The sequence below is a fragment of the Podarcis raffonei genome, chromosome 13 (genome assembly GCF_027172205.1).
Source record: "Podarcis raffonei isolate rPodRaf1 chromosome 13, rPodRaf1.pri, whole genome shotgun sequence".
In the NCBI taxonomy this organism is placed as follows: Eukaryota; Metazoa; Chordata; class Lepidosauria; order Squamata; family Lacertidae; genus Podarcis; species Podarcis raffonei.
Window position 1 is genome coordinate 39,020,314 of NC_070614.1, and position 23,388 is coordinate 39,043,701.

Sequence of the window (23,388 nt, forward strand, 5' to 3'; positions counted from 1 at the left end):
CGTCGCTTGCATACTTTACACTGAAATAATTGGCGCTTAAAAGTTCTAGATGCTACCTTTAGCAGCGTGTAAAAGAATACAATGAAATCAGAATGCTTCCTCTGTTCTGCAGATGCTTTTTGGGAGTATAGGCAGTCTTTACGGTTTGCTTTCTGAATAGGAGGCCGCCACCCCACCGCTCCAAACATGTCATAGAATCTTAAGAGCTGGAAAGGACCGCGAGAGTCATCTAGTCCAACTCCCTGCGATGCAGGAAACCTGCCCACGGCCATCCCTGGGTGGTCTTGAACCACCAACCTTCTGGTTAACAGCCAGACACACTTTCTTTTATTTAATAGCCCTCTCCTCCCAGAATTGTGGGAACTGGAGTTCAATCAGGTGCTGTTAGCTAGAGAAAGCAGGGACAATGGTCCTTGTTCTGTCTGAAATTCTCAACAGAAGTTCAGTTTCTGTGTTTCTCTAGAGAAACAGAATGAAGGCTACAGCATCTGCACAGCAATTGTCGTTGTCCCCCCCCCCCAACAAATCAACACAACAACATCCTCCATAGCAATAGGGCCAACCAAAATGTCACAAAAGTGAGAAGTGGATCGTTGCAATTGGTTTGGTTTGGAAACGGCCACAAAGCTGTTAAAGAGGTGTCCTGCCAATGGCAAATAACACCTGTATTGAAAAAGCTGCACTGGGTGCCAATAAGCTGCCAGCCAAATTTAAGGTCTTGCTGTTGACATACAAAGCTTATAGCCAAGTTATACAAGCTACGAGCACCTTACCTTGTATACTCCCACCTGGTGACTTTGATTGCTAGAAGAAACAGTGCTGGATGCTCCTGAGATTGGTCTTATGTCTACCAAGACCAGAGGCTTTAGCACGGCAGCACCTGTCCTTTAGAATGTGCTTCCAATTAACATCAGGCAGGCACAGATAATACTGGCATTTAGGAACCTGCCACTCACCTGTTTGCACAGGCCCTGCCTAAAGGTAGATTCAGCTGTGCTGATGCATCAGATCTACTGATTTGTGATAAATTTTACATCTGTTTATTGTTGATTTTGTGTTTTTAAACATTACTTTTTCTCTTGATGTTGGTGTTGTAATTTGTCTTGCAAACAAATAAGAACCTGTCATTAATAACAAGTCTTTGAAATGCAGGAGTTATGTAGAAACAATGACATTAGCCTCACTACAGGCAAAACAGATTGCTTTTTTGACATATAAAGCATGTGTGAATCCTGCAATCACCAGTTTATAGAATGAATAAATAATTGAAAATGTAAACTCCAGTACAAGTAGTTACTGCTCCCTAACCAGGACACCCAGGTCCTTGCAACAGAAGGGAAACATACAAAGAAATAATGTTAGGTGGCGCACTAGACAAGGCCCCACCTTCAAATGGCAGGCTCACAGCCCCTCATGCTTTTGCACAGAGAAGACCACAAACCATCCTGCCCATGCTTGGTTACCAATGAGATGAGTTGCCTCAGTTTCATCCCAAAAGTTGCACACGTTCTTCAACACTCTCAGAGCACTCTGAAACAAGAATCAGAGCAGCCCTGAAACACCTGAACTTAAAGCTTGCTTTTATTGGTACTAATATATACAGGCATCCTCCCACTAACATGGCATCTGACTTGCGTGCAACTGCATATACGCTAGGTGCCAGGCAATAAACCGATTCAAACCTAGAAATGAGAGAGATTCAAACCTAGAACTGGAGAGTACTTGTGACTCACAAGGAGCCTGAAAAGGACATCAGTGAGGATGGAGGAAGCCCCAGGGAAACTGGAGGTGCAGCGGAGCTGTTAATGCTGCTCAACCTTCCCACCTAACAACTGATGTGCAGGGTAACACTTCAGCCTCCTGCTGGCTTTAGTTCTAGCTGTGGGTATTTTTGGATACAGCAATTTTTGTATGGATTGAAGAGAGTGTAGCAGAGGGTGCTTAAAGCATTTTCCTCACTTTATAGGATTTCAGAAATGTGTGTGGGAGCCCAGAATATAACTCTTGCCTAAGGGGGGGGGGAGACACACACACACACACACCTGTATTTCTTCAGACTGCTAATGTTGAATTTTTTGGTTTTGGTTTTTTTAAAAAATCTGTAAATGTTGAGAAAGTATCCAACATCTCAGCATCTCTCTAAAGCAATTTTTTAAATCAACAGGTTGCTAATATATTTTCCATTAACCACTTTCCCTTTGGATTTTCTTGTGACAGGATAGATAACAGCTACCAGGCTACTTCCTATTTGACTAACTTTCAAGACTTTAGCTGCAGTTCTGCACCCACCTGACACCAAGCTCCATTGATCAAAATACAATTTAATTCCAAGTGAGCATGTGCAGGATTGGGCTAGAAGTGAAATCCCTCTAAGCTCATTAACTTTATTTTTATTTATATAAAGCTGCATATCCCACCTCTATAATACAATGTTTTATCAAGGTGCCTTAATCACTTAAACTAGATGTTCTTTTAACCAAGGTGGTTTTGTAATCATAGCCTTCTCGATAATATATATGGGCAGGACTGCAGGCGCTTTGCTAAAGGAATCAAAATTCAGCAGTGATGGAACCCCAAATTCTGCAGCAAGAGAAGCTGTGCTCTGTAACCAGTATAAATTATGTGTGATGAGAGATCATTGCATTTCTAGCAAGAGGAAGCGGTGATCATAAGGACTAGGAAAAATGTGTGTGTGTACACGAGAGACAGAGAGAAGTTGAGTTTTGGGGGAATTATGTACTTCTGTGAAATTGAGTACATACACAGCCCTGTATACTGGTATTCCAGCCAGTCAAGGACCACAAATGACTGACCACTTTAAGCAGCACTTTAAGCAGCAGAGCAGTGAAACAGTTAACATATGCTACTTCTTCCATTAGACAAAGGTGAGAATGTATAGGTTATTCATCAGTAGGTAGGCCTAAAGACAAAGATGCCATCTGAGACAGTCAATATTTTACTTTTAAGTAGATTAAGTAGATTAAGCCAGTTTCTTAATTACAAAATGCTGCCTTAATTTTTCATGTAGACACAGATACTAATCTACAATACAGTTGGCTTCCTTAGAAGGAATTATCTAAAGTTTAGATTTATCATTTTGCTCTGTCTTTTGTTCCTGGGACCACCCAGCATTAAATCTATACAGAAACCAGGCAATTTCCTATGGCCAAGGGCTAGGTATTCTCATACCCTTGTTAACTTGCAACTGTGGATTAGAAACATAAAGAACAGATGTCCAAATGACACCAGGGAATTGGAAAAAATGTTTACTTATGAGAGACAATGCTAGAGAAATAGTCGTCCATACACACAGCGCAGAGGAAAGGAAAATACAACAAAACGGGCCCATCTTGTTTAGAGCAAAACTCCTCTTGGGAAAAAATCAGAAACATCACAGTGGGATGGGGATATGGGGGAAAATAGTCAACGTTTCTACTACAGAGTAACCATCACTGGGAAACCGAGGGGGGTGGGGTGGGCCGAGGGAGCTGGTGGCAGGGATAGAAAAGGAAGGGATTGGGACAATTGGAAGAAAAAAAATACAGGAGATTTTGGCCATAAAATATAAACAGGCTATGTTGCTAAAGGAGCCTCTCCGGCCAGCGAGCTGCCCCTGCCTCCTTAAAACACCCCACACCCCCATGCCTGGCTCAGGGTTGGGCTACCAGAAGTCTCGGCGATGATAGGAGTCGGGGTCGCAATACTTGGTCACCACGACCCGATTCGCAAACTTGCGCCCAGTCAGGCCTTGCATGGCCTTCTGACAGTCGAAGACAGATGTGAACTCCACGAAGATCTACAAGAAGGATTGAGGGGGAAGGGAGAAGAATTAATAGTATACCTACCCCATTTAAAACTGCATCCATAGGCAGCTGTGGGGATGGGCAACTGGAGGAGTAAGATCTGGATCCAGAGCCCTGCTGCAAATCCAGCCAGATGGGCGGGGTATAAATAAATTTAATTAATTAATTAATTAATATAATAAATAATAATAATAATAATAATAATAATAATAATAATAATAATAATAATATACAAGAGTGGGCATGCATGAAGGTGGTGTCTGAGCCACCAGCTCTGCTGTCACAACACACCTAACCTTCAAGGAGTGCTTGTCTGTGACTAGCCTATTTTCTTGACTAATTATGCTGAAACAACTCAACCCATTCTCTGACAAACTGACCATAGCTTTATAGTTCTCAACGTAATAAGATATTTGCACTGATTGGTTTTAAATCAGTCTAGTACCATAGAACTCTGATGTGGCAATAAGATTTTAACAGGGACTTAAGGCATCAAACTAGATTTCAAGCTTTTCTACCTCTCCAAGAGCTCCTAAGTCCAACAGAAGTACTACGCAACCCACTGCCTCTTAAATCCTGCTTTGGAGAGGGAATACCAAAAGGATCAGCAGTGGCAGGAGGCAGGGTTGCAGTACTTGGTACCCACAACCCCTTTTCTGGATCACCAAAGCCTAACTTTTTTGTTAACTGCCAAGTTGCATTGCTGTGATCCAATCTTGACATGCCTTTGTGAAAGTATGTCTTTCTGCTAGAGTTGGAGCTTTCTAGCGGCAAATCATGTTACTTCAGCAATCCATCCAGTACTTTGCCCTCCCCTTTCTAACTAAGTCAATGTTTAGCAACAGCAGCATTTTATCTGACATGACTGCTGCTTCCTTTGTTCCTATCCACTTCGCTGTTCTAAACCCATCACACCCACCTACCCACCCACAGAGAGAGAGAGAGAGAGAGAGAGAGAGAGAGAGAGAGAATGAATATGAGCAACTGCCAAGTACCTTGCCACAGCCAGGCACCTCAACGCCATCAACAGGCCGGGGAATCTCAATGGACTTGACAACACCATACTTGCTACACTCATCGCGCACATCCTCGACGATCTCCTCATACTCCTCGTCATCCAGCAGTTCCTCGGGCAGCACCATATTCATGAGGCACAGCACCTCCGTGGGGTGACCTCCCATCTGCACCTGCGAGCTCATCAGGCCCGGTACCTGCAGGGTCACTGGGGTCTGGTTTATTGTGCTCTGTGAGGAAGAGGAAAGAAACAGACATGAGTACCATGCCACTGCTGCCAAAACCCCACCCTCCCATGATTCTACACAAAGAGCCCTGGCACTGTTTCCCTTCCACTAAACCCAGAAATTCTGCCTCTTAGAGCACAGGGGACAGCTCAGTTTCTAAGGATTGGCATAAAAGGAAGGGGTGGCAGCTGAAGTCATCCTTTGTATTATCAGCTATATGAAGATTTTGGCATGTGGTTCTTGGGAACTTTCTCTCTGGTTCTAAAGCCCTGCCTCTCAGGGCAAACGAACTCTTCCTCCGATATATAACTCAAGTACATCAGTTGACAAGAGTGCCATCCCACATTCTCTTAAACTAATGCAGGTGGTTGTGTGTCATTATCAATGCAGAAAGTCACCAACCCTCTTTTTTTAATGACATTTTTCCAGGGGTCCTTCACATGTACTGCGGCCACACACCACAGAGCCAGATCTGTTGGATACCACAGTGAGGACAGAACTGGGCCCTGACAGATTAAAAGAGTATTTTGCCCTGGTTACATACACAGAGGGAGATCTGAACATACGTTTTAGTGACATAGGGAAGCTCCCTGAATTCCAAATTGAGAAATCATGTCTCTGCTCTAGAGAGACTGGCCCTTACAAAAAAGACAGTGAAAGAAAGAGCCTTGATCATCTGACCAAAGGAGCATCCTGCTTCTCAGTGGCCAATCAGATGCTTCTGGGAAGTTCACAAGCAGAACAAAAAGGCAACAGTCTTCTCATACTCTAGCCACTGATAAAACCTACTCTTTTTGAACCACTTGGCACCTTCCTGAACCCCCTCCCCCCACAAATATATGCAAGAAACCTTACTCTTTCACAGCACCAGTCCTATCCTCCCCTTCTTCCCACCACCCAGCAGTTCCGTTCCTTCCTCACCAGAGTAGCATTCTTGGCTCCGACACTGGCTCTCTGCACCAACAGTTTCTTGTCGCCCAGCTGCATGCCATTCAAGCCCGCGATGGCCTGTGAGGGCAGAAAAAAGTGAATCCAGACACTTCAAATCTTGTGCCTCCAAGGCCACCAGCCACATACCCATCCACCCTCTGGCCCCACCTCTAAAACATCAACACAGTCACGCACACAAAGGTGGCTTCTTCCTTGCCCCCCAACCAGACTCCTACCTGAACTGCACTGCCATGGCATTAATACCGTATTTAGCTCAGTTACCTGCCGGGACCCAAAATGGGCATAGAACCAAGGTTAAAAAAAAAAGACCGTAAAGTTGGAAGGGGTTAAAGGACTGTCTGCATGAAGGAGAAAGTGCAGAGGTGAGGTTTCAGCTTCAGCTAAATGTCATTAGCATAGACAGACTGTTCTTTTTCCAGAATGTGAATTCCATTGCTCTGTAGTTGCTGAAATACTTCTAAATTGCACATCCCCTCACTAAGCCAGCTCCAACAGGGGCCTAACTACCAGGGTTCACACCAAGGAAATGTTTACTTTCCAGTCTAGTCTCATATGCGAATGTACAAGTTTGAGCAACCCCTTTTCCATTCATGGGGGCCACAGAGAGCCATCTGCCTCAGACATACAGCAAAACATGGCAAGCTAACAGAGGAGTCCAGGCTTTAAGGCACACTCCTACCCGCTTCCGCTTGGTACAATCCAGTGGATGAAGCAGTGGTCTTGTCTTTGTAAATAGGATTCAAATCGAGTCCCACCTTGGTTGTGACTCATGAGTTTGCCTGGCAAGTCATGATCAGAGACTTATTACTAAGCATTGTGCAACTTTCAAACATACGTAAGGGTCAAACATCTGCAGAATCTCACAATTAACTCTCTCTTTCTCTTCTAGAGTGTGTGGGAAGTTATCAGCAGCCAGAGCAGCAACTAGACAGTATCCAGTACCAAAAATAGCAGGACACCAGTGTCCTGCAAAGTAACTTACTGGCATCCACCCACCCCTGTTCTTCAACTTCCTTACTCAGATGGCCTAAACCTACATTGCCCTCCCCGACAATGCAGTATGCCACCTAAGACCTTGACTTTCACAGCTCTCAACAGATACATTAAATTTCTGTGAAGTTGGAAACTCTGGACCTGCTGGGGCTCAGAACATCCAGTTTTGTCAGCATCCCATCTGTAAAACGGGTCTAAATTACAAGCCTGAGCAAATGGCACCAGGAGACAAACTGACACAGCTGACATTCTTAGTTTGGATGCAGAACAGCAGAGTTCAAGCCCTATCCCAGGGGAGTGAGTGTAGGCCGCCACCTCTCAGAATAGTTGTGCAACTAAAGCAAGGTCATATTGAGTGCACTGTGAACTGAATCATTAAGCACTTTAAGAGAGCTGAGATCTTTTTGAATTCCGGAGATACTTAAGCGTAGCACTGGATTTGTGGGTTCTCTATCACACTCCAGATCCTGTTACTCTAAATATTTTGTTTGCCAGATTCTATGTAATGTTTCTTCTTGCACCCCAAAACACTGATTTTTAATAAATGAGGGGAGGGAACCTTTATGTGAACCAATTAAAAGTTAACTTCAGGATAGTCTTCAGTAATGCTATTTCTTGCCAAACCCTCACTTTTGTATACAACGTTATGGACTGATAACATGTCACCTTGCTGCAGACTGCCATTCATCATGAATAACTTCTTCTTGCCAGGGAATGGGTGTACTTTTAACTCCCAAGAGCATTGGGTATATTAACTTTCCCTTGCCTCAGAGAACCGTATGGTAGCAGTTACTCCTAGATCAGCACTTTCGGGATGCAATCTTCAAGCACGATTGGGGAGTAAGAAATCCCACTCTCTTCAACAGAGTTACGTTAACAATCACTGGACTGTGCTGTCAGCATCACTTAAAGCTAATTCATACATCTCCTAGATACCTTAGCAAAGTACAGAAACTTAGAAGTGTTTTCTAAGTCACCTTGAAATCTCCATTCTTGACCACAGCAGGCTGTACTCAGCTACTCTCTCTCCTGCTAGCCATTTCAAGCTTCTCTTCATAACTGCAAGAGAACTTGGCTTTTTTTTAAAGCCAAGCTTATTTAGGATGCTTTGTTCTAGGCTAAAAACTGAATTTGGTAGTTGAGAGTCCAAGTACACAGAACACTGAAAACAGAATTGTACTTTGAGGAAGCCATTTAATCAAACACATTGTCCTGAGGCCAGGCTCTATAAACTGCCTGTAATCCTCAGATATAGGGCAGTATAGAAATTTAATTAATTAATTGATGAGGCAATTGCCCTGGGCCTCACACATGGAGACCACACTCACAGACAGTACACAATGGGGAAGGGATAACACCGAGAGTACAGTAAGAGGAAAGGGGGATTAAATTAGTGTACCCAGACCCCAGACAACATCCCAAAGTCATAAAAAGGGCCTGAAAGCAATCACCCCAGATTCCTTGTTGAGTCTCATTCACAAGACATTTATCCCAATAGCATCTAACCAAGATCTACCTTCCTACAGTTTAAATAAGCTGCTAGTCACCCTACTCTCAGCGAACACTGCAAACTCTCCTCTGCTTCTGATGCCTTTCTAAGTATCTGAGAATTCTTTTTTTCAAAGGAGCACCATCTAATTCTGAATGTCTGAACCAAGATTTTAGCTCTTGCTAAAAACTCACAGCTTTCTCCTGAATGCAGAGAGACCAGAAGAGCATGGGGAAAACACACATTTCCCAAGTAACATATGGGAAGAAAGAATGCACGGGACGGGAAGCAGGCGTGGGAAGTATATATAGACACACATATCCATACACACTAACAGAGGCACTCAATTATGAAAGAAAACCACATGCATAACCCTTATGAGATCAACCCAGAAATGAGAGCTTACGCTCAGCATGCAAAGTTACCACCGACACTCTCCGAACCCTATAGGGATTTGTGGGGTGTTTCCTCTCCACCACAGGTCCCCCCCTCTCCAACAGGGGCAAGGGGAAAACCGGGGTGCTTTTCCTTTGGTTTATAATTACACATGCCAAAACTTGCATTTAACAACTCCTGCTGGAGTTAGCAAGCAGAGCATGTCTGCAGGTTAAGGGCCTGTTCCACCCCCTCCCGCTGTAACACTAAGCACAGCGAGAGAAAGGAAACTCAAGTTATTCTTAAGAGTGCAGGATGGAGAATTCACTTGGGGTTGGGGTTGGGGGGTGGGACAGGTGAAATGTGCTACGGACCCGGCTCTTCCCTGGCTGGTGAGGGGAGGGCTTCTTACCGGCTCTCGGTCGGGCACGGCGGCCGGGGTCTTCGCAAAAAGGCCGAAGCCTTCTCCGACTAACATTCGGGGAGAGTTGTTGTTTTTTTGGGGGGAACAAAAAGCAGAAGTGATCAGAACACTAACTCGATGGTGTCTGCCGCTAAGTCAGCAGCTGTGCTGTAAGGAGAGAAAAGCTGGCACCCCCTAGAGGGGAGGAGAGAAAAAAACACCCCACCTGCTCAAAGGATAAAGAACCCCCCTTATCCCACGGGCAGGTCGGCGAGCTGCTGCGGAACAAAAATAAAAAGAGAGTACCACGAAGAGAGGCTGGCCCTACCTGGTCTGTGACGTTGATGTCCACATATTCACAGAAGGCATAACCTTTCGACAGGCCAGTGGCACTGTCCTTCACCAAATTGAAAGCCTTCAGGGGTCCAAAAGAAGTGAGCAACTCCTTGACCTGAGAGGCAGGGGACAAGGGAAAAACAAAGGTGAGCTACGAGGGCTTCATTTGGGTGCGTGCATACAATCATGCTTGCATGCCACCCACACAGGTGTTTTAAGCACTGTGCTGAGCTAAGGAGAGTGGCTCTCCATAAAATGAAGACACTTAAATGGAAAGGAGGAAGGGGGCAAGAAGGAAAGAAACCGCTACTCACCTGATCATCGTTAAGATAGTTTGGCAGACCCCCAATGAACAGCTTATGAGCAGAGTCTGGAACCACTGTGGACACCACTCCTGTGGGGAAAGGGTTAACATGGTCTGTTGAAAGGCTTTTGTGTCAGTCACATTTTCAGATCAAATGCATATGGGAAGACTATGTGGGGTCTCATCCAGTAAATCACACAAAACTGTGCCTATCCCCTTTGGTCTTCCTTTGTTAACAGGGTGCATCTAGTATACTCACCTGGCACATAGACTGAAGGGTTTTCAGACATGCCAGGGAGCGGTTGGTAATCATGTGGGCGCCTGATCTTCAGCGACTGTCCCTGGAAAATGATCCCATCAAAAGCCATAGCTTGGGTAGTTTCATCCACAGAGCGAAACTGCAGCAGCAAAAACAAACAAACAGAAACTGAGAAGGTGAAAGGTTAAGGATGTGTGGTATGGCCTATTGGGGGGTGTGATTAGATGCCTGCACTCAAGGGCCAGATAATGAAAAATGCTGGCTCGGGGGTTCTTAAGGGAAGAATTCCACCCTTGCGATGAAAGGGGTTAAACAGTCAGTACACAAACTGTGGAAGTGATAGAATCAAGTTGTTATCTAAGTCGTATATACTCTGCATGTATACAATGAATGGAATTTCCACCAAGTGTGTCCCACATTCTAGAGCAAATTCCACAACAAAAATCATGTTATCTATATAAATAAGCAAGGCATTGCTCAGAATCTCCTGCATCCAGAAAAGCCTAGCCAAACTCTCTCCTGACCTCTCCCACCAACAGATTATGTTGGAATCACACCCATCTGAAGTGCCCTCTTACACTTGCCTCAATGCATGTGCATGCCTCAACTCACCTCCAAAAATGCAAAGTTCTTGTCCTGGTTTATCTGCACTGCCAAGACAGGGTTCCCAGGAGCCTGGGTAAGGCCACCAAGGCGCATCTGAGCATTGAAGAAATCCATCATAGCCTCCTGTTGAGGGTCACGGAGAGAATGGAAAAGGGGAGGTTTTATGTCACACACTAGAAAGGCCTTCAGGATCACAAATGGATTACAAAGCAAAACTGCCTACTTGCCTGCTGCGATGGTAGCAAACTTTGGGGCTACGGGGGGATTGCAGTCCCACACATTATCCACTTTAAAAAGAAATGGAAACAACTCTTTGGTCTTTTTTTTTTTTTTTGGGGGTAGAGATATTCAAATAATGACCACCCATATTTAATTCCCTGGTCATTTAGGCACTAATAGTGCACTTCTATACCAGTCTACCCAGACAGAGGCACCACTAAATTCAGTGGGACTTATCCCAAGTATGTATAGGATTACAGCCCAAATATTATTATTTCCCATTTCCACCCAAATAGCTGTTTTTCTTTACTCTGAATCCACCTCTGTTCCAGATATTTGGTCTTCTCTGCCAGAGGCATACCATGTATGCAGAAGGAGGATATGAATTAAGAGCTCTGGAAAGGGATTACAGTTGGTTCAGCTCAAAAGTTATGGCAGATTATGTATAGCCCTTTTGGAAATAAAACCCCTTCATCTGTGTCACACAGTAATGTCCCTTGACAGATTTGGACAGTGAAAAAGGAGGACTGGAAGCAATGCTGGAATTCTGCATAGTTCTAACTCTTAAGTTCCAGCTTAGTAAAAACACTGCAAAGGCTCAAGCAAGTCACCTTGCTTGGTACTACAGAAAGCAAATATCCCAATCCACTGTAATTTGCCATTGGAATTTGCCACCTGAACACTTGGTAAACCCTGAAAGAAATGTGAAAGAAGGAACTAATGTACTTGGGGGAAGAGAATGTGGCCATCAAAAATAGAACAGCAATTATAAGCCTCTGCAGCCAGATTACCAACCTCAACTCCCTACCATTTTGAACGTGAGAGAAAACATGAAACTTCTTTCCTACAGCACCTTCCCCACCCCCCATTGTTAAGGACTGAAGAATTTGTAATTTACTCTATTTCCAAAAGAGAAGAGCATTGCAGTTAACTCTTGTATTTCAAAAGACCTGGTCTAAAACATGATCTCTCAGAAAGGAATATTTAAGAACTAGGTGATTAAAGAAAGATGAAGCCAGGAGCACAGGGCTGTCACAATCCAACATAATTCTGGCACCTGCTGCATTGTCCTGACACCATTTTGGAGTCCTGTTAGCAGGACAAAGAGATCTGAATGCTGAATTCAGCCTCACCTGGCTCGTGTTTTCACTATGAACTTATTCCCCAAAATTTCTCAGCGAAGCATCTTCCTTTCAACACCCCTAACCCAAGAGAGAAAATACACCAATGGGTTCAGAGAGCACATCTGAGGGATCAAGCAAGTACCTCAGTGATTCCAAAAGGGATATTTCCCACATAGAGACGCCGGGCTTGCCGTGTCATCTGGCTGCCTACTACTGGCACAGGAGTGGGGGTCACCGCCAGTCCATCAGGGGTCATTGTTGGCAGGAGGGCTGTAGCTGGAATTTGCCCAGCAGCTAGGTAAGGGGGAAAACAAGACTAGCTGTTACAAATTGAAGATTCTCATCTGGAAATATCACAAGGCATATCACTCCTCATTTGGAGAGACTGATAACAAAACTACACAGCATTCACCTTTTAAAGGAACTGGCACAAGTAAATTATGATTATTGCTTATATATCACATTTTATCCCAAGTGACTTCTAAGTGGTTTATATGATAATAAACAAATGACATGCCATTAAGTGGGGTGGGGAGAGGTGAGGGTGGAGATGAGACCTAGCAAGTAAACAATTTTCTGAAATCACAAAAAGTCTAACAAGTTACTTCTCTATTTCTGGAAGGACAAAATATCATTTTCAAAAAACAGGTAAGACAATATGCAATCTTTAAGCAACTTCCAAGCACAAAGGAACTTTTTACTATTATTGGCCGATAATCCCAATTTAAGGTTTTTAGCACTCACAGTTGTAGGAATATGTCTGTTTAAGTGTACTAGCAAAACACCAACCTCAAGTACCAGAATCAAGGAGAGAAAAAGAGATCCAGATTCAGATAGTAGATAAATGAGTTGGCAGTTTTTAACATTCATATGGCAACATTAAGAGACTTGTTCCCAGTTAAAGCAGACATATATTTTAAATGTAAAATCAAAAAGAGAACCAAGTGAAGCCCACTTATTTGCCTAGCTGTGCAGTGAGAAAAATTGATCCAGAGTTCTTCATCCACCAAGGGAAAATATCTGACTTAAATTTGATTTCTTCAGGAATGGAGATGCATGCTTGAAATTGGGAGAACATTTCAGAAGGAAAATAAGAACCTCCAAAGGTCAACACAAGTTTGTATTTCCATTAATTTGCGTGGTAGAGGAACATGCTCAAGTAGCTGCAACATATAACACTATTTTACAATACATTAAGGCAAGGTGACTGAAGCGGAAGCAGCCCCACCTTGCATGGCTTTATACTGCATGGGAGTGATGTGTTCAAAGCCTGGGGGCGGGACATCCCAGTACTTGCGAACCTTCTTCTTCTTCTCATGCCTGGGAGAACGGCTGTGGAAGGAAGACCGGGAGGAAAAGGTCAGCTGGAAATGGAAAGAGCACTTGGGCTTCTATTGAATGTAATATGAAGATTAATGTACCAGTCATGTCAACTCTACACTTGTTTCAGTTTGGGACACCATCTATATCAGGCTTCCTCAACCTCAGCCCTCCAGATGTTTTTGGCCTACAACTCCCATAATCCCTAGCTAGCAGGACCAGTGGTCAGGGATGATGGGAATTGTAGTCTCAAAACATCTGGAGGGCCAAGGTTGAGGAAGCCTGATCTACATAGACCAGGGTGGATAAAAATCAATGATTTAAAATAATTAAGAAATGGATTTCTTTGAGGCTACTTAGCAGGAAATAAGGATTTGTTTTAAGTTTGTCATGTGTGCTAAAAATCAGTCTAAGGTTTTTTTTATTTAAAGTTTAACCACATCAGTTAACAAACATAGATACATATGCTATAATGTTATTGCTTTAGTTAAATAAATTGTTTAAATTGTTATTAAGGAAATGATAATTTTTCTCCTTCCAATAAAGTACAGCAGAAAAGTTGTCGAAATGTAAACAGTTAATTTATTAAACCTCACAATAATTTCATAATTATCTGCCTATGTATTTCTAATAGTATAACCAAATCAGGAATTTTTGATTTAACTGTAAAAGCTACTCTGATAATTTATTATTCCAAAAATGAAACCTTGATCTGGTTGTAAATATTAAGATTATGCCAGCAAGAATAAGTCTTAAAAAAAAAATTTAAATCAAGTCTTACTGACTAGTGATTTAAATCGATCTGATTTAAATCAAATCCACCCTGACATAAAGACTCCAGGGCAGATCCCTTTTAATAGTAACCCCCAGGATGAATCCCAGCACTAAATGTGATAATTGTATCTGCACCCAAGATCTGATTGCATGGCTGCCTTTGTTAACTGTGAAAGTGACAACCCTGTCAGCACAAGGAAGAAGTAGCAATACTCACCTCAGGGGACCCGCTAGGCTTAGGGGTGATCTGAAATTGAGAAACAAAATGGGTTTGTAACCATTCCTGGTGGATACAACAGGCACAGGCAGCCAACTCAGTAACAGCAGCAGGGCCCCATGTGCCCTGACAGAGACTGCGGACCAAGAAACAACAGCGTATGGCAATGGGGGTGGGTGGATCAGAGGGATCTGCAGAGACCACCACTGATCTATTAATGCAGCCATAGATAATTTTGTAACTTCATTAAGAAAAAGGGAGAGAGAGAATAGTCAAACTTATACTAGACAGTGCATCTGTCTAGAGAGGATGTTAGACAGCAGAAATAAACCAGTGCTTTATTAGCATCTGTGAACAAGATGCTGAGCTCTTCAAAGACGTTAATCAAGCAGTTCTCTGACTTTCATAGTTGCATTACATGCACATAGAGCAAAGGCAGACAGTGGTGATAGGGCTGCAACACTCATCTGAGCCAAGAAAATGGAAGTGTGCTGACTAGCAGGAGATGAGAATATTATTTAATTTCTGTCCTGTCCATTGCTCCAAGGAGAATCAAAGCTACTGGCAAGCAATAACAAAAAACCTAAAACAGATACAACCCCCTTTTTAAAAAATCAGAGTATATGTATTTAAATTGTATTCAACCTGATTAACAAATTTCAGCATCAAATAAGCAACAGAACCAAGACATTAATTTTATCTGTAGAGCAGTTATGGTGCTTTCCAATCTCAGTCACTAAGAACTGTGTGTGCATACGCATGCACACACAGAGACTGTTTCAGAAGCTGAAACCGTATGAATCTGCTTTTCTGCCCAGAAGTGCTTCACTACCACTCTCATATGCAGTCAAGAGTGCAACCTTCTCTTCTTTCTTGCTCCCCAACAGTTTGCCAAATTCTGTAATCCTGCCCCAACCACCAAAGCAGAACAGATGTGAAAACTACAATGCACACTAAGAATGATTAATTGGGTACATCGCCTCTACTAGTCTTGTGTGCTCCTATGTAGCTATAGCACAGCTTCTTTTCATTTCAGTGGCACTTAAGCATAAGGCTTTCCTAGGAAATGGTACATACAATTAAACCAATTTGAGAAGAATTGCCATTTCCCTTGAACTGAATTTCAATTTCACCCTTGCTGGCCATACATTATAATCATCTAAGTTTCTGCCATTTGCTAATTCACACTGCCTTTCTTTCTAAAAATCAATCAATCCCAAGTGCTTCTATACCAGAAAGAGCCCTTAAGCTTTCTTTCCCATATGAATTCCCACCATCTTGTTCTTCTACTAACATGCTTCAAATCATGATTTTGAGGTACATACAACTGAAATTAAATCGTAGGTCTCCATGCAGAAGCAGTTTATTTTTATGTACAGATCCTAATCAGGCACTTTATAAATAATGAGCATCTCAAAAAAACAGAGATGGTACTTGGAAGCTTTGAATACAAGGGTTAAAAAGCTCCTTGATGTTTGCAAAGAGCTTCTTTCTGCAAAAAGTCAGCATAAGGATGAGAGAGCCTCTTAAGACAGGTCTGCTCAGTTAAGAACAACTTCTTCATGGATAACAGAAAATGAATGAGGCAAGACTAAGTTTGTCCCAATGAATCTTATGCATCTGAGGTTTTGTCCAGCGCTTGAGCATATTGCTGGACCCAAAAAAGTGGAAACCCAAGGAAAACCCAAGCTCTTCATTCTGCAACCCATACCTGCGTCTCCTGCGATCCCTTGAAACACTGCGCTGATCCCTGTTGCGCCTGTCACGGCTGCGACTGCGGCGTTTCCTGTCACGACTCCGTGAGCGACTGTGGCTGCGTTTCCGGTGACGGTTCTCTTTGTCGCGTTCTAAAGACGAGAGAAGAGCTTGATATGCCAATGGTTGCAACATAGGAATGGAGGTCACACTTCTGGTTATCACAAACTCTTACCACTCCCCCTAGGAAAATTAACTCAAATATACTCATAAAATTGGAAAGGTGTGGTATGTAGAAACCAAGGCTACATTTCCCCAGGTTACTCTCAACAGCCACTGCTTCAAGAGTGATGTAACTTGATAGACCCATTTCTTAGCCCGAGTCTTGTCTGGTTGCAAATTACCAAACTCACAAATGCTGTATGGCAATGGCTCATCTCATGAACAGGTATTTATCCAATACAACAGTGGCGGCTGCTAATGAGAAGGGTCAGAAAGCCCTCATGTGCCAAGAATAAACTTGACAGGCTGGTTAGGCTGTGTGTTTTTGTAGATAGGTTGTGCCTATGCTTAACAAGGATTTGGGATATGATATTTTGTGCTTGTACATCTCCTCAACCAGGAGTTGATAAGTTGTGGTCCTTCAGATGCTGCCAGACTACAAGTCCATCATCTCTGGCCATTGCTCATGATGATTAGGGCAGATGTGAGTTGGAATTTAACATCTAGAGGGTCATGTCTGCCCCAAATCAAGTTCAGCACCTACCATACTCTATAAAAGGCCAAAATTAAATTGCCCACACTTGTAGATGACAATGGGCAATAATCTAACTGCCCTTGGGAAAAAGGGGTCAGCGAGAAGCTATAAAGAGGCAGGATAGGCAGTTCTTTCTAGTTTCTCATTGCTAACATTCATGACAAGATTTTTAGCAAGGTGTGGTTATCTCAAGTTCAGCTTTTACCAAATCTAGCAAGCTGGGGCTCTTTTTGAGGAAAGAAAAATCCTGATGCTCAAGGAATTAACACGGCTCAATCTTTGGGAAGTTAAAACTGTTATTGATGGGTCTCTTAAAGGAAATGCATGAAATCAGAGGCTGCAAACTCTTCTAAGGAAGAACTGGATGATTGAAAAGGATACACTAGGAAGAAAATGCTGTAAGGTGCTGTTTTTGCTGTTTATATTCCAAGTATCTCTGCTTTCCATTTTTTAAAAACAGCAGCTAAAGAAGCTGCAGCCATCATCTATCATTTAGCTAAAAACTGAAAAACAAAAGTTTTGAGCCAGATGCCTGTCTTGATTACTGCTCTCCATAGCACCCCCTCCTCTAGAATGCCTTCTGAATGTTCTAGTCATCGCCTTCAGTACTTGAAGCAGCTCATAATTTTACGTATTTTATTACAACTGAAATAAATCATGCCAACTACATTATCTGGGTTTCTTCTTATGCCCCATAAATTTATACCCCTGCCCTCTTTTAATGCTGCACAACAGGGAAAGGTGAGCAGCATTATGGAGTGCCACAAATAAAATGCCTGGCTACCTCAGCTTCTATTGTCTCCTAGAAATAAAAACATTTTCTTGGTTCTGCACAAGACTGACTCCTACAAATAGGATGCTTCTTTTCAGGAACCACTGCTGCTTTTTATTTGGAGTAAAGCAAGTCAGAATTAACACACCAACATCAAGCAGCAGAATTCAAATTGTGACATAAAGAAGAACTGTTTTGGACACTAGAGACAACTCATGCAGCTGTGCTGGAAAGGAACAATACAGAGCAATGTTGTACAATGACCAGCACAAAGCAGTATTTGTAATGGCACATCTGTTGCTGTATCATGCAAGGCTTGGGGGTGTTAAGGCTCTCTGGTAACAGGAATGTTTGGGTTTCTGGCTTGGGAGAACCAATGGAAAGCAGAGGTCCATATAGGTGAAATCTGCAGTGCTTCTGGTTTATTTTCTGTGCAAGGAAGCAAAACAAACAAAACAGTGATGTGGTACCAACACTTATTTTTGAAGTTCCAAGGAGAAGACCCTGTTTTCTCCTATTACCACAGGCTATCAATCCAAATCACTCATCTTTGTTTTACACAGGAATCCATTCCTGCCTTGGGCAGTTTTAGTGCAAAATGTAGCGCTAAATGGCTTTCTTCAAAAGGCGTTTATGAGCCAAAAACATTCCTTTGAGGCCCTGTCACTCCTACATTCTGCCCCACAGTCTTTGCTAGGGATTCTAGATCCAAGGCAAAATACAAGTAAGACCATTTCATACTTTTTTTTAACTTTTTGAATGCTTCCCCTCATGCCTGCTAAATGAATGGAATCTTCTGGGGTCCAAGTTCAGCATCAAAAATATATAGTTAGATGAAACTGTGAAGATCCTTTCACATTGTCAAAGGCAAATAGCCTAATATTGTGTGTGTCTGCAGATTTGAATAGTAACCCTGCACTAGCCTTGGAAAGGAATAGAACAGGATCTCTGATCACTTCCTGGAGTCGCACACAAGCAGCAATTTTGAATTCCTACTTCACAAATCCAACTGAGATAATTGAATAGTAAGGACGCTGTCAGATGGCATTCAACCTACCCAGGTCTTGCCAGCTGGTGTAGACACTACCTACCTCAGGGGCAATTCCCTTGATGGAAATTTATGCACCCAAGGGAGGTCCATCTCACCACTGGGAACCACTACCAGAGGCCCATATTGACTGACATTGATAGCCAACTAAAGTTTGTGGTTACTAGGAGCCTGTCCCTCCCTCAAGGGTCAAGATCTTGGTCTTTGACCTTGTGAAGTCAATGACAACTGTCTGTTCCAAGGCTGAAGTTGGAAAAGATGACTGGGGCTTGTTATTTTGAAGTAGTAAAGAAGTGCAGCCCCACCTTGGGGCTGAGCAGGGATTGCCCCAGCAGAACAACTGTCAGGAAAATCCCCACCCCCACTGCAGCTGCTTGGGGTATGTCAGAGGGCAGGCGGAACACTTGCCACTACAAGGGAATTTGTGGACATAACTGGTATGCATAACTGGTATTTGTACATACAACAGCTGCTTATACAGTTTGCCACAGATAGCAGTGATCAGCTACTGCTTACATCCAAATGCCTATTATACTAGGCAGGGTGAGTTGGCGCTTGCATGCCCTTTTTCAGAATCAGAATGACATTATCACATACAGCCCATTAGAAGAGTCTGGACAAATCAGATCCTAGGAAATTTCCAGAGTGCACACGTCTCTACTAAAGATTCCGTGATTAGTATGATAGTAAGGCATGCCCTATTAAAAAGGTCCACCTTATGCCACGCCTGCAAATAGCAACTAGTCTGATCACCTGGGGCAAACAAAACAGCCCTCAATTAATTAGGCAGAGATGCCTTATAAATGTTGGTAGCTTGCATTTTCTTTTTCCATGCAGACAGGCAATTTTTGCAGTTGCATTTCAAGGTTGCAGTCTGTTTGTATTCATGTGAACACTTGGCTATGAAATAAATACTGTGGGATTGCTGCGTAAAGCAAGGACCAGCCTGTGGTCCTTCAGATGTTGCTGGACTGCTACTCCCATCTTTCCTGACCCCTGGGCTAAGCAGTCTGGGACCACTGGGAGTGGCTTGCCCTATGGCAGGCATGGCTAAACTTGGCCCTCCAGATGTTTTGGGACTACAATTCCCATCATCCCCGACCAGGGATGTTGTAGTTGACCAGGGAGGAGGGAGTTGACCAGGGACAAGGGAGTTGTAGTCCCAAAGCTTCTGGAGGGCCAAGTTTGGCCATGCCTGCCCTAAGGGAATCATTTTGTGTTGTATTTGTCCTAGTGCATCACAGGAAGCACCACCAAAAATATGCAAGAGTAAAGTAATGTTACCGAGAAAGGAGCCAACATGTATTTCTATTGGGGATCCAATATGGAGTACAGTCATACCTTGGATTGAAGTCGCTTCAGGTTGAGCCTTTTTGGGTTGTGCTCTGCGGCAACCCGGAAGTAACAGAGCACGTTACTTCTGGGTTTCGCCGCTCGCGCATGCACAGACGCTCAAAATGACGTCACGTGCATGTATGGAAGCAGCGAATCGCAACCCACACCCACACGGGTTGCGTTCGCTTCAGAGGTACCACTGTAGTGGACTTGTGCCTAAGATACTGATTCATAGCTGCTCATAACCTCAGGTAAGTGAGAGTGATGTGGCCTTTCTAATTAGCTAAGATTTGTAAAAAGGTGGAGAAAACAGCCGAATGAAGAGAAATGGGGTAATGTATTTTGCAGGTGGTTGAAAAATTAGCCCAAGAAGGAGAGACAATACTTTACTCAGTGTCCATCCTAAGCAGCTTGTTTGAAAAGAGATCCACTCCAAGGAGAATACCAGCAAGCTCCTCTGACACAGTAGTTTTCCATTATGCTGGCAACCAGTTGAAAGTGTGTGTATGTGTGTGTGCACGCAAAGTAGTGCCTCAGGCCAAGTGAATTTAGTATAAGTACTGATGGGAAAAAATCTAATTAATATGTGTTGGTTGAGTTGTATGTAAATCTGGACTTTCCCCCCAAAACTTAGTGGACTGAGGAAAGGCTGGATAGCCCAGCTGGCTTAGAGTGTGGTGCTGATAACATCATGGTTGCAGGTTTAATCCCAGTAAGGGACAGCTGCATATTCCCCGTAAGGGACAGCTTCATATCCAGGCGGTTGGACTAGATGATCCTCAGGGTCCCTTCCAACTATGATTCTATGATGTAGGGAAAAGAAGAAATGTGGTTCAGCCACTGTGGTGTAGTGGGCAGCTCTGGATGAGGACTACTGGAGATTGGATCCTTGGGCAAGTCATTCACTCTAAGCACAGACTACCTCATGGTTGTGAGGAAAGTTCATGAGATTTATGGAAGGCCAGGATAAATAAGTGAGAAGAGGTGGGAAGAGAGACAAGAGATGTGAGAGCCAAAGTTGCATAGTTGCTAACATCAGAATGGTGAGATCCGGCTTCAAATCCCCACTCAGTGAAGAAGCTCACAGCATAATCTTGGGCCAGTCACCATCTCAGCCTCATCTACCCATCCCTGGATTGTTGTGAGGGCAAAAGGGGTGTGTGGGTATCGCCATATGTTACTTTCATCTCCCTAAAGGATGAGATAAAAATAGTAAGAAAACCCACAAACGTGAGAGTTTTGAGAGGAAGGGAAGAAGGGTGTTGCTCAGTGGTACACAGCACGCTATACATGCAAATGGGTCCCAAGTAGGGTTGGGAAAGCCTCCTTTCCGAAATCCTGCGCAACCTCTGCCTCTCAGCACGGAGGAATACTAACCGAGATGAACAAACATTCCCCTCCCATTTCTCAAGTTTACAACCCACCTTCCCTAAGGCAAATCCTGCACTGGGAGTGGGCGGGAGAACCAGTTACTTATTTACTTGGCCCTCCTTTCTTCCATCATGCTGCATCCTTTCTTCCATCATCCTTTGCTCCCCGCGGCGTAAAGGCTGCATCGTGTGCTTTCTTTGCAGGAGGCAACTAAGCGAGGAAAGTTGTTGTTTGGGGGGGGGGCGGTGTAATAACAACTAGGCAGCCTCCCTCTTTCCCCAAGAGAGTGAACAAAACGGACTCCAGGTCCCTTCCCTCTCAGAGTCCGCCTCATGGGGCAGAAAGTGGCCCGAGAGGGAAAGAGCCCTCCCCGCATTCCATAGCCCCGCCACGCGCCACTCCGTTAAGGGCCCGCGCGCAGGGCCACCAACGGTTCTCCTCGCCTCTCTTCCCTCCCCCGCTTCCCCAGCGGCCGTTACCCCCGCGATCAAACTCCCGCCAAATAAAGCGAGAGGGAAAAGGAAGTGGCCGGACACGCGAGAGCCGGCCGGCCGCCCCTCCCCCCGTCGCCGCGCACAAACACACGCGGTCTTCGGCCTAACTCGGGTCTCCGCCGTTGATGGGAGGACCATTTAGCCGCCCCCCACCCCACCCGCTCCAGGGCAGCTCAGGGCCCGTCGTGAAGAGCGTGTGGCGGGCGCAAGAGAGCCATCAATGTCGAAGAGGGCCGCCTCCCTCGCTCGCTTTCTCTCTCCCCCACCCCCTCTCGGCCCACCCGCCCCTTTGTCCGCTCACCTTGTTTGTTTTCGTTGAGCTGCCGCTCGAACTCGTCGAAGTCGGACATGGTTAACGGAGACGGGACGGAGGAGGGCGGCCTGAACGCGGCCTCGCAGCTGCTCTAGTAGCTCTCGCTCTCCAGCTCCTCCTCACGCACTAGGCCGCAGGAGCGCCTTCCCTTGAGTTCGGCAACTTCCGGCGGCAGCTTCGGGTGTTAACGGAAACGCTCGGCTATCTCCGGAAGACGCTTTCGAAATACGCTCGGCGGCCTCCTTAACCTCTCTAGGACAAAGCCTCGCTCGCTTTTCTTTTATTCGGAGAGCCTTCCTAGGAACGCTCGGGAGAGGCCACCCCCCCTCCCGTGCCTTCGGGTTTTTCCGGAAAGCCTCGGGGAAGGCCGAACCCTGCGCCTTCGGAATTTTCCGGAGAGCCTCGGGTACTTCCGCTAGCGTCTGTTTCTCAGCGCCGCATGAGTTTTGCTCTTCCGTTCGTGCTCCCGCTTAAAAAGGAGGGAGGGGAGAATAAAAGCGCGGCTTCTCCCGAGTCTTCCACAACTGTTTCCGGGGCTGGCAAGTATTACCGTTGGACGTTAGGCAGTCGCTTCCGGCACAGCTCTTGCACTTTGACCACGCGGTGACCACTTTTTATAAGAAATAAAATCTTTGATGAGGGTCAGCTTTAGAAGGGTCCTGCTGGGATCGGAACAAAAGCCCAACTATAGATCAGCATCCTCTCCAATCAGGGGCCAACAAAATGCTGTTATAAGAAAAAACGGCTCCCTTTCCCTTATGGGGTATTTCGGAGCCCGTATAGAGTCCTTAAGTGGGTTCCCTATCGGTAGGAGAAAATAACAGAGGCCAACGAGAGTATATTGAGAAGCAAAGAGGCTAGTAAGCCTGATCTCTATTAAACTGTTGCAACAGGGTCTCCCACTTACCACATGCAGGTGGGAGAACCCTGAACAATGGTGTGCAAGCCTTTATATAGACTTTTGAAATTGCCCACCCTGTAGCCCAAGACCACCCCCCAAAAAACATCATACATACATTACAGGAGGCGGCGGTCTGCAGCAGAAATCCTATCCGCCAGGATACCTAATACAGTAATGGTCACTGATTGCATTACCTGGGCAGTCTGGCCATTCTTTTGTGATGGTTAATACTTTAGTTCTTGAATCCATCTCACAGATTCGCCCTATTCATACACAAATATGACCTTA

At 44.4% G+C, this 23,388-nt stretch overlaps 1 protein-coding gene across 1 annotated transcript; it reads right to left on the minus strand.

Moving 5' to 3' along the window:
• Positions 1-3,250: 3,250 nt before the first annotated feature.
• On the minus strand, positions 3,251-22,563 carry U2AF2 (U2 small nuclear RNA auxiliary factor 2). Its single transcript, XM_053360947.1, has 12 exons — positions 22,188-22,563; positions 16,126-16,261; positions 14,415-14,444; positions 13,332-13,435; positions 12,246-12,397; positions 10,767-10,883; positions 10,155-10,293; positions 9,906-9,985; positions 9,584-9,706; positions 5,966-6,052; positions 4,799-5,047; positions 3,251-3,796 (listed from the first exon to the last, which is right to left on the minus strand). The coding sequence occupies exons 1-12, from the start codon at positions 22,234-22,236 to the stop codon at positions 3,662-3,664; spliced, it is 1,401 nt and encodes a 466-aa protein (XP_053216922.1). The 5' UTR covers positions 22,237-22,563; the 3' UTR covers positions 3,251-3,661.
• Positions 22,564-23,388: the final 825 nt, after the last annotated feature.

Excerpts from the sequence above, each read along its gene's own strand:
- U2AF2 (XM_053360947.1), bottom strand. The coding sequence starts at position 22,236 with ATGTCCGACTTCGACGAGTTCGAGCGGCAGCTCAACGAAAACAAACAA. Across the intron at positions 16,262-22,187 it reads GCTCAACGAAAACAAACAAG|AACGCGACAAAGAGAACCGT; the intron begins GTGAGCGGACAA and ends TCTCGTCTTTAG. Across the intron at positions 3,797-4,798 it reads AGGTGCCTGGCTGTGGCAAG|ATCTTCGTGGAGTTCACATC; the intron begins GTACTTGGCAGT and ends TCCTTCTTGTAG.